This window comes from Canis aureus, chromosome X (assembly GCF_053574225.1).
Source record: "Canis aureus isolate CA01 chromosome X, VMU_Caureus_v.1.0, whole genome shotgun sequence".
NCBI lineage: Eukaryota > Metazoa > Chordata > Mammalia > Carnivora > Canidae > Canis > Canis aureus.
The window spans coordinates 96928484-96940527 of NC_135649.1; the positions used below are offsets into that span (position 1 = coordinate 96928484).

The following is a 12044-nucleotide window of genomic DNA, read 5'->3' on the forward strand; positions in this document are numbered from 1 at the left end:
ATCTATCAATCAAATCTTTAAAAAAAATAAAGGTAGACAAAGATCTGCATCATCTGTTTCTCCTTATAAAAACCCGTGTCCTACTGATGGCAATTTCTACCATTAACTACTCTAAAACAAACAAAAAGGCCCAGATAAGACTAATGATCTATTAGAGTATGAAATATAGTAAAACATGCAAGGAGTGCATGGAGAAGAATCATGAAAAGAATCTAGGTTTTATTCTCAGTCGCCCTTCCCTTAAAACACGCTTCCCTTAAAAATATTTTTTATTGTTCATATCCAGTTTAATGGATATACTAGTTTGCTAGATTGGCTGTAACAAACGTTCACATATGGGTAGCTTAAACAGCAGAAATTTACTTTTCCACTGTTTTGGCATCTGTGAGTCTGATGTCAAGGTTTTGGCGGGGTTGGTTTGTTCTGAGAACTCTCTCCTTGGCTTGTAAATAGTGGTCTTCTTGTGTCTTGTATGATTGTCCCTTTGTACTGGCCTGTGTTTAAATTTCTCTTCTTATAAAGAAACCAGCCATATTGGATGAAGACCCACTATAATGACCTTATTTTACTTAATTGTCTCTTAAGTTTCCTTTCTCCAAATTTGGTCACATTCTAAAGTCCTGGGGTTAGGACTTGATCACGTGAATGTTGAAGGGACTCATTTCAGCTCATAGCGATGGGATAGCTTTATAAATATAATTTAGAATGCTACCATAATGGTGCACAAAGGAATAGAGCTGAAAATGAAGGGGATTTTAAAAACTCTACCTATAGATTACAATTGGATGTGGTGAAACTATGAAAGTATGCCACACAAGAACTCTGAATTCCACAGTCCCCATAAGGTCATTGAGTAAGTCACCTAAGGAGATATATTTTGCACTAGCTTCACTATGAAATCATTAAAATATCATACTATCATTTAATTAACTTTTAAACATTTCTAGATTATCCTTATTATATTAGAAGTCTTGAGTGACCTGAAGATGTATCAGCTTCTTAGGTCCATCTGGAAAGTATTTTCCATAAAACCAAGGAGCAATACTAACTTGAGATCCAATAGGAAAAAAGTATGGAAAAGTAGCATTTCTTTTATATATATATAATTTACCATCCCTTCCAGATCTTTTGAACATTTAGCTGCTAATGATATACTCTAGGACCCCTTAGTGGTCAAGTAAAAGTATACACATTTGCATCCAAATTACATACTTTGTTCAAGAAATTCACTTGGAAGGTGCTGAAAGCTTTTTTAAAAATCACAATCATATAATAAAAACATGTGACCTACAGATATAAAGTGGTCACACTTACGATAATTTTTTAAAATGAAAAAAAATTCAAACTCATAAATGAAACCCCATGATCCCTTAGTACTTTCTCATTTCACATGCTTTCTTGGTAGAGGGAGAACTTGACTCCCAACTGTTCAAGTCTTGTCTGCCATTTCAAAGGATAAATGTCAGATTGTTTTTTAAAAATAAATTGAGTATTCATTTAAATGCAATACATTGAATGTATTTGCCTATCATTCCAAATGTTTTTGACTTAGAGAAAATTTGAATATATAGTGCCAATTTATTTTTAAAGGGTTTCATTTATTTCTACTGAATTTCTTTCAGTTCTGTTGATCTAAGAACATTATATTTATTTATACATAAAACATTTGAATGTCTAAATAAAAATATTCTTATACATTACATTTAGTTACTAATGAAGTATTCATTTGATCTTTAGTTTATTCAAACAGAGTATACCTTCAAGTATATTGACTACAATTAAATCTTTTGAGCCTTAATTTTACTCTATTTTAATTATACTTATTTATTATGTATCTAGTTCCAAATATTTATATAGTGGCTTAAAGAGGTACATATGATTCATCTGATCAAACACAAATAGGGCAGCCCCGGTGGCCCAGCAGTTTAGCGCTGCCTTCGACCCAGGGGGTGTGATCCTGGAGACCCGGGATCAAGTCCCACATTGAGCTTCCTATATGGAGCCTGCTTCTCCCTCTGCCTCTGTCTCTGCATCTCTCTCTCTCTGTGTGTCTGTCATGAATAAATAAATAAAATCTTAAAAAAACACAAATAAATTAGAAAACTAGAGAAACGGAAAATCATAGTAGGAAACCATGTACAGAAATATGCTCACAATATCCCATGGATAGTAGAATAGGCAGAGGAGAAAAAAAAAGCCTTAAAATTTGACACCAAGCTGGAGTTCCTGGGTGGCTCAGTGGGCTAAGCATCTTAAGCATCTGACTCTTGATTTCAGCTCAGGTCATGATCTCAGGGTCATGATCTCAAGGTCCTGAAACCAAGCCCTGTGTTGGACTCCACGCTCAACACAGTTTGCTTGAGATTCTTTACCCTTCCCTCTCCCTTCTCCTGAGCTCCTCCCCAAATGTGAGCTTTCTCTCCCCCCCCCACCTCTCTCTGTCTCTGTCAAGTAAGTGAACAAATAAAATCTTTAAAAAAATTTAGCACCAAGCTTCCTATTGGACAAACTAAAAAGTAGACATACTTTTTTTTTTTACTGTGCTAAAGAATACTTAACATGAGATCTACCCAGTTAACATTTTTAAAGTGTACAATATTGTATTGTTAGGTATAGGCAAAAATTCTACAACAGATCTATAAAGTTTATTTATTCATCTTATATAACTGAAATGGAAGCAAACATATCAGAGATTCAAAGTGTTAGAACTATTAAAAATTTAATTGAAATAGTTTTAATGAAAAAAAGAAATAGTTTTAATGTACTAGTGAGAATTTTTTTCTCAAATTAGATATAGAAGAAAAATTAGGGTCATAAATGAGATAGCACTTTTGTTAATATTCTTATAATAAGAGACACCTGGGTGGCTCAGCGGTCAAGCATCTGCCTTCAGTCGGGGTATGGTCCTGCTTCTCCCCCTGCCTGTGTCTCTGCCTCTCTCTGTGTCTTTCATGAATAAATAAATAAATTGAAAAATATTCTTATAATAGGCATAATGAAAAGGTTTATGTTGACATTTTTCTGTTAACATGCTTCCATGCAAAACTAATGCCATGAGCCTGACCCTGGATTTTCTGTGTCTTCTTAATGAATGAGTATCAGGAGTTTGTCACTGTCCTTTTGATAGGCCAACAATGTCATAGAAGTGAACTTTCCAAAACAGAATCTTTCATTTAGGTTTTACTCCTGCTCAAAATTCTATAGTCACATGTTCAAAACCATAGGTGTTAGAACACATAGCCTCTCAAAAGATACTGGGTGGTATAAAAAACATTTTGAAATGATTAAATGTTGCATGCATTTGGGGAAGACTATAAACCTGACAATCTCTTAGGTACCCCAGATCAGATTTTCGTGGCATTAGGAAGAGAAAGAATGGGAGAACTTTCAGAAGTATCTAGGATGGCATCAATTCTGATTAGCTGCAAGCACAGCTGGAAGCAAGGGAAGCTGTCCTGTAGGCTCTCACCTTATGAGCATGCTTCTAGACTGCAGGTACAGCAGGAAAGAATGAATACAGTTAAAAAGTAGTCCAAAGTTTTAAAAGGTAAAAGAAAACATTTTAAATTCAAATAACAGGAAGCAGACATTTTTAGAATAATAGCAGAAATGAGATAAAAGTTTAATAATAGGAATCAAAAAGTTAACTGTTAATGCTAATTTGAAATTCCTAAAGCTCAGTAGCTCTTTCCCTGTATTTTGAAATTCAGTCTATCTCCATTAGAGTGGTGATATAGAGGGAAAAATTAATATTAAGATTATGAGGGGCCCCTGGGTGGCTCAGTCTGTTAAACACCCAAGTCTTCATTTCAGCTCAGGTCATGACCTCGGGGTCGTGAGATCAACTCCTGTGTTGGGCTCTGTGCTGGGTGTGGAGCCTGCTTAAGATTCTCTTTCCCTCTGCCCCTTCCTGCTGCCTGCTCACTCATTCTTTCTCTTTCTCTCTCTCTTTCTTTCTCTCTCTCTCTCTAAAACAAAACAATTTTGAAGGAATGGATCACTCCTAGCTGCATGGTTTGGACAACAGAGATGCCTTGAAAAGACTGCAACTGTCATGTTAGTGACAGTTTCTTGATAAGACATTTTCCCCCTTTATACCTTACAAATCTCTGTTAAGGGAGTTTGCCAGATTGAGATCAGAAACCCTGATGTCTATAGAGTAGAAACAGACACTGTGGAAGGAAATGGTAAGGCAAACTAGAACAGATTAGCAGCACCTGGGGATCCCTGGGCTGTCATGACAGGTTCTACCTTCTTGGACTACTACATGGGCTTTAACAATTTCACTTGCCAAGAGAAGGGAAAAATGTGTGTTTTGTTCACTGATGTTTCCCATGCACATAATATAATAATGACCCATAGGGCATGCTCAGTAAATATCCATTCAATAAAATAAATTGCAATTTAAGAGATGACAATTAAAACATAATGACAGGCATTTTTTGAGAGAAGAGAAAAATGCTGATGTGCTTCTAACATTGTGGTAAGTTTTAAAACAAATGGAAACATGAACAATCTGATCAAATATTCCCATTTTATAGATGCGTAAATAGAAGTCTTGGCATGTAGCAATCTGTAACTAAAATCCAATACTATCTTTGATTTAAATGATTTTTCCCACTATAATTATTAGAAGTCGTATTTTCTAGTAATTTTAAGGTTATATAATTCTAAAATGACAGAAAAAGTAATTTGTCATCTACAATAAGAAAAATATACACAATGAATAAATTTAAAGTGCAGATTAAATAAGTCTGCATGAAAATAATAAAATGAAAATCCTGTGTGCATTTGTCTCATATTATGTCCTATAGTCGGTTGCCACTGGTGTTATTTTAGATTTTAAGAATTATTTGTTAATGTCCTAAAATCACTTTGATTAGTTGGAGATAAGTAAGTCAATTCTCAATATCCCATTATGGCTACAATTATTTAGCATATGAATTGAGCACAAAAATATAACTGTATGAAAGTAAATAATTACATGATTAAATAGAAGTTTATATCTCTAATGATCATTATGTTTGGAAAATGTAAGCTTCAGCAAAGTTTAATCTATATGACTTTCTGATTTAACCACTAGCAGATTTTATGTATTCCTAATTTAGTTTCAGTAGTCAAAAATTTAAAGCCACTAAATAATTCAGCTACATTAAAGCCCTTTTAAAATTCACAGTTTTATGTAAAAAATTAAAATGATCAAATATAATTCCCTGGAAAAATTATTTTGGTTCTGTAAAACTTTGAATTCATCAGCTTTTTGGATAGTTCCTGTCTACTGTTTTTCATAAATTGACCATTATATTTTATTAACAGTAGTGGTGGGATATCAAGAGTTGCCTGAAAGAATCACACATACACACAAATGTTGAATTCAATTCAGGGTGTTAAGTAATGCATAATGACTGATGTCTAAATAGCCACAATAACAAGTCATTGTGATTTTCACTTAGATTTCAGGGACAGATTTTTATAGTATTCAACATGAGGAAGAACAATGATAAGTTTCCTCAATTTTCTTTCTGCTGTCATTTCAATCCTAAAATGTAATGGCAATCACCCAATAAAATCTTGTGACAGAATGCATCATTTTGTTTTCCAATTGGTTCTCAGCATTGGCTGCACACTGAAATCACCTGGGAAAATTTAAAAGCCTGTCAATGCCTGGAGCATTTCCCCAAAGATTATGACTTAATTGGCCTGAGTATAGCCAGTGTCTCTAATAATTCAGCAAAGTTTGAGAACCACTAGATAATGCAATACAAGTAGCTATAAGTTCTACATTCAGTTTAGTCAGCCGTATCCTGTATTTTTTTTTAAACAATCACCTTTCACAGTTTAAAGAGATCTGGCCTCTGGTCCTAGATTATCTGGATAATTGCTTCAACTCATCACTCCTTTTAGCTATAAAAGCATGAGAACTATTACTTATTTCTAAAGTCTGTTACACTATCATTCCCATGAAAAATTACATATCTTTTTTTAAAGCGAGCATAGTAATTTATCTATGAAGCGAAATAACACTAGCAGACCATTAACTTGGTACAATGAATGCATCAAGCAGCTGTTACTTAGAAAATAGAACATCTGTTAAATGCCATTGGAGTCACTATTCACTGTCATTATAGTTATAGCTATAATTTCTGTTCTGCAAATTCTGCTTTCATGAAATTCTTCTTTAATAGACAATGCATTATTAATAAAAAGTCAATACACATTGCCACAAAATCTACTATTTAATGTTTTATGTGCTTTCTGAATTTATCATTATATTATTCCGTCACATTAGCCTAATAATAAAATGTGTCCTAAACCTCTAGCCATGACAGAAATGTAAGGACCTGTGAAAACAATTAATAACATATTTTATTACATTTAAGACATTAGATTGTATGACATGCCATTGATTTAATTGCAGCTGTTATGGATCAAAAGAAACACCACCACCTTAAACATAAATACAAATTCTATGCGTCATGTCAATTTCAGAAATCTTAATATGTGACAAATGCATTTTAGAATTCACAATAATGTAATTTTAAAATTTTCTTCTCATAACTATATTTTGTACCTGAAGGTGAGAGAACTCTTTTCCATTCCTGATGACCAAAAATAGTATAACACTTATGTAGACTGACTAAATGCAGAATCCACTTGCGGAGGAGAACCTTTTAAAATACCCTTTTGAGTGTGTTAGTTGTTAACCCTTCATCCATATTAGAGGGAACTTACATAAGAGATTAAGAAAGAGCTAAAATAAACAACAATTAATTAGCATCTTAGTAAAGTGGTAAAGATATATGGAAATGGCATTATGGCACATTTTTTACTAAATGTGTGGTTGAAGGAAGATAGAATCTATAGGACAGGAGACACTTAGAGATTAAAAAGGTTGGGGGTGAGGAATCAGAATGATAGGAAGTCAGAGAAGTCATTTTAAGAATATAAGCCACTGGAAAATTCCAGGAAAACTTGTGGAAGCCACTGGACCTCTGAAAATATGAGAGCTCAAGCCCAAATGGCCTATGTTTCTCTGCCTCTTTCAGAATATGGGTGTGGATGTGTTTTCTGTGAGACTGGATGATTAATCTTACACTTTTTACTATTTTATCTTTAAATAAAATTAACAAAAATGTTTCCATCACATAATGGTGTGATCATCAGAGACCAACAGAAAGAGTTTTCCCAGCCTGCTAACCCATCAAGTGAAGTGAATTGATAAGCTGATGGCTGAATCTTGAACCTCATGCCATTTTAAATTAGACTTGAGTGATTTAACTTTCAGATATGAAGAATGAATCAGAATGCATTTTCCATCCTTCACATGAACACATGAGTATCTTTATTAGGAGAAATTAACCTATGCCACCCCTTTTTTGTTATAAGGAAATTGAAGTAGCATTTGAAAATTGCTATGGCTAGGAAGAAGTTGACAACAAATTTATTTCTTTGAAATCATGGAAATTAGTGTTTAATGTTTCAACTCTATTCTGGAGCTGGTATCAAATGTTACAAATTAAACATATGGACAGTAAAATATGTTAGATTTTATGACAGTTAATATTTAAACCGAGTTCTATTCTTAGCTGATATTTTTTTCTATATCATTAAAAACCCCAGGTGCCAAGTATACAGTTCACATTAAGCTGCTACTGAAGCTCCTGAAATTGGACTTATGGCCATGTCATAGGTCAAAATAAAACTGAATGTGCATAATTTTGTTTTTTACTGAACCTTAAAATCAACCCCAGAAGCTGTCACAATACTGCAAGATTGAAAAAAAAGTCCTGAAAGTTGGTTTAGTCACTGAATTTGAACTTCTCTATTCAGAAGGGTAGACCGTTCAGAATCTTCTCCATCCCTCACCCAACACTGCAGCCAAAGAAGGCATGGATGCTGATGTTTTTTTAAGAGAAGGGAGTATCATGTTTGTTCAACTTTTTCTCCCCATCTCACCAACCCCATTAAAAACTACATCCCTTAGAGAGATATGAGTGAGAGTATGGAGAGAAAGGCCAAAATGGTAGCTGGAGTTCAATCCAGTGGTTCAGTTCTTAATGCATCAGCAACAATAGACATTCTTATGGTATGGGAAACAATTAAAGCTAAGAGAATGGTTCCTTGATATCATAAAATGTATGTTTTTAGTTTCCAGTAAGTCTCCCATATTTTTCTTGTGGTGGTTTTTGATTTGGACCTTCATATTTTCTTGATTGTTTGGCACTCAGTCTGTAGTCAAACCAAGCCATCCAATCCGTAATGGTGAACTTCAGTTTCAAGTATCACCTCTCCCTTAAAGCCATTCATGCTTATCCCAATGATGACTCATCTTTGTCAAAAAAATATATTCTTTCTAATATGATACCAAATTATTTTATTGCATTTTAGCTATTCTCTTCAGCTAAACTGGGTAAAATTAAAGCATGATATGCAAAAGCTAACTCCTACCTAATCTCTGGCAGTGAATGGAACAGTACAGAATAGATTTTAAGCATCAAAAGCCAATTCACCAATTAATATTTAATTGAGATCTTCAGAAAGCGAAATCCGTATATTTTTTGAAGTCTAAGATGATAGTTTTGTAAAGTCATACTTTTAATTTAAAATAAGTCTCTTAGGCAGCCCCAGTGGCACAGCGATGTGATCCTGGAGACCTGGGATTGAGTCCCGAGTCAGGCTCCCTGCATGGAGCCTGCGTCTCCCTCTGCCTGTGTCTCTGCCTCTCTCTCTCTGTCTCTCTCTCTCTGTCTCATGAATAAATAAATAAAATCTTAAAAAAATAAAATAAAATAAGTCTCTTATACACCTGAAGCTAATGTAAAAATATTTTTCGAAAAATAAAAGTCCATTCAATGAGCACAATGTTTTCCCTATTATAGTATTTATAAAAATGATTTAATATCAGTTTGTTCTTGAATGCCAAATGTAAAGATTGAACTCTAGGCTTTATTACAGTAAGAGTGGAAAGAGTAAATCATTTTTGGCCATAAGCAATTAGGTCCACCACAATAATCACTGCTTTTTTCAAGCTCATGTTCACCATGGTGATAAATTTAATGTCTTTGAGTTCTATCTTATCATACTGGGGAAGCTAAGGTGACACCAGAAATTATCTACACTTCCTATTTTATTCTTTTCATTAACTGAATGAAGTATCCCTGGACGTTAAACATTTTCTCTTGAAATTAGCAGTAGAATTTTGGCAGATATTTAATCCATAATAGTTGGTTGTGATCCATGAACTTTTTGCAACAATATTTCCTAAATTCAAAACTTCTAACCCTCCTGAGATTTGGAAATTTCCATTGCTTTTAATTGCATTGCCTGGCATAGAAGAGACAAATGTCAGTGTATACGACAATTTTTTTATGTCAAAGCCAAAACATAGTGTCATCTTTAAGACATTTTAGGAGATAATTATAAATCCAAATAGAAAGCAAGATTAACTAACTTTGTGAGCTGTTACTTTTGCAAATAATTCACCTCTGGTGACAAGCCACTAGTCTAGAATGAATGTGGGAAGGAGGGAATGTTAGTTTGCCTATCTCTCCATATCTTTGAAAAATATATCTTGAGTATAAGTTTTATAAGGACAGAGACTTTCTCTGTCATTTTATTCACAGTGCCTAGAACAATGGCCACGAGGTAAGGTTGTAATGGTTGTGTTCTACACGAGGATGCAGATGAAAGGAATTAAAGCGCTGTATCTAGCCCATGACCACTCACAAGTCAAACTCCAGAGGGGCTGTTATGCAAATGAGGCATTTCTCATAATTTTCTTAAAGATGTTAAGTAGAAGCACCTATGTCACTGCTACATCAATGACCCTTTTAGTAGAAGCTCAGTATCATTTACTATTGATACATGAAGGAATTCCTTCTCTGAACAGCTAAGCTCACCTAAGTACTACTGCTGACACCTACATTGCAGATAACACTCTACGTGATAGGCAGTAAGTGCATTTGGCAATAATTACTTGAATTTAAGATATTTTTCTATTGGAAAAGAAAAATACAAATCCAAAAGAATATCTTAGTATAGGAGAAACAGTATCTTTTGTATACAAATTACTTAATACAGTTTTTTTTAACCTCATTTATTCCCCCTACTCATGTGATGTGAAAGGCAAAAATAAAATATATATACATAGCACTTTTGAGCGCAACAGGCCTGATGCTGTGAAGGAGACAGCCACAGGAACTTTTAAGGTTTATTATAGATAGAAAAGTTACGTTGAGAGCATCTTGGAATCAGAGATGAGATATAAGCTGGACTCATAGAGACCCTCGCTGTCCATTATTTAGACCACCTCTGTTACTCTCTGTGCATATTTCATTTGCCTCTTCACAGGTGGACTCCCTCCTCTTTATTACTATTCCTGCTCCCCAGTGATTTTTGTCTTATGATGGCTTTGGTTTGCTGTGGTGAAGACATCAGTTTCATTTATAAATGGCTTAGCTGATTTGTTATGACGGTTTCTGTATCTTTTAGTTAAATTTCTTGAGAGGATCTGGTCTGGCTTACTTCTTAGTGAATGTCCTACAACTGTATGTGGTCGAGAAAGTGATGAGGCAGAGGCAGGGAAATGCAAGATGGTCACCTGGTCCACTATGATCTATCACAAGAAAAGGGCTGTAGGTAGAGGGGACAGTAAACATCGGTACTAGGATCAGTTTTTCTATCAACTTTCTACATAATTTCTAATATTAAATGTGCTTGTGCTCCCCCTTAGGAGTTTTCTTATTACCTCTTTATTTTCACAGTCCTCTAATTGAGATTAAACATTTTTTAAAATTATGAATGTGAGCAACCAACCCCAGTAATAGCAGCAGTTGCTGTGACTTTGCCACCAGTAAAAATGTCAAATAAATTTATATCACATTCTAGCCATTGTATATATTTCAAAAAAAAACAGTTATGGTCATCATTATTATTTAAATTACACTAAAGATCTGCTGCTAGATTATTGTAGTTACGCATGTTAGGAAAGAAAACATATATTAGTATCTTATAAGTTTAAAAAAGGTATTTTGTATATTGTATTCCAGTGGGATTCTTTTCCTTTAAAATCCAGTGGATTTAAATTTGTTTTAAAAAATATTATTATGAGAAAGAGTCCTTAGGTTTCACCACACACATGCCAGATAGGTTTCTGGCACCAGAACACTGAAAATTTCTGCTGTAAAAATTCAAGAGCACAGTAATTGCTAAATTTTCTAAAAACGGTTGCTTATTTGTAGATGCAGTTTCTCAGGTCTGTCTTCCCCCAATACGTTTACAAATTAAGTAAATATAAATATGTTTACATGGGTAATATGTGTGTTTATCTGTTAAATGAAAATAATCATAAGTAAATAGAAATTTGTCTTGTTTCTATATACATATATGTTGATATGTACCCAATAAGGAAACTACAATGTATATGGTATGATTTTTACCACTCAATATTGAAGGTTTAAATCATTGAAAAATCTTACTGCAGTAACCATACACAAGGCATTTCAAAAGCATTAAATCTTAAGACTACAGTGTATTACTCCAAGCTCAAATACTGTCCTTTTCACAGGCTACTCAGAAAGAGATTGAGAAACAGAAGGTTCACCTAAAGAGCGTCACAGAGGTAGGAGAGGCCTTGAAAACGGTTTTGGGCAAGAAGGAAATGTTGGTGGAAGATAAACTGAGTCTTCTGAATAGTAACTGGATAGCCGTCACTTCCCGAGCAGAAGAGTGGTTAAACCTTTTATTGGTAAGAAAAGAAGCTGGAGGATTTTCAACCCCTCATCATTATGAGAAAGAAATTATATATGCTTTGAATAATAATATTTGTGTCTGCTAATTTCTTAACTCCACATAAATGGTGGCTCTTAACTGAACACCTGTAACTGTATTTTATTATTTTGCCATGGCTGTGCTGTAATTTATATGGAGATCACACTGATGTGTAATTTACTGATGCCAACTTTTTTGTCTTTTAACATTGTAGAAGGTAGGACAAATCTTTTAAGAATATTGTCTAACCAATGGTATGTCATGGTATGTCTCTC

The 12044-nt window shown here is 34.1% G+C and overlaps 1 protein-coding gene across 15 annotated transcripts in view; it reads left to right on the plus strand.

Moving 5' to 3' along the window:
- DMD (dystrophin) overlaps positions 1–12044 on the plus strand; it is a 2162139-nt gene that overhangs the window by 930951 nt on the left and 1219144 nt on the right. For all 15 annotated transcript variants that reach the window (XM_077887780.1, XM_077887782.1, XM_077887777.1 and 12 more), the window contains one exon: positions 11567–11746. In XM_077887780.1, coding sequence (XP_077743906.1) covers positions 11567–11746 — 180 coding nt within the window. The remainder of the gene's footprint in view (positions 1–11566; positions 11747–12044) is intronic.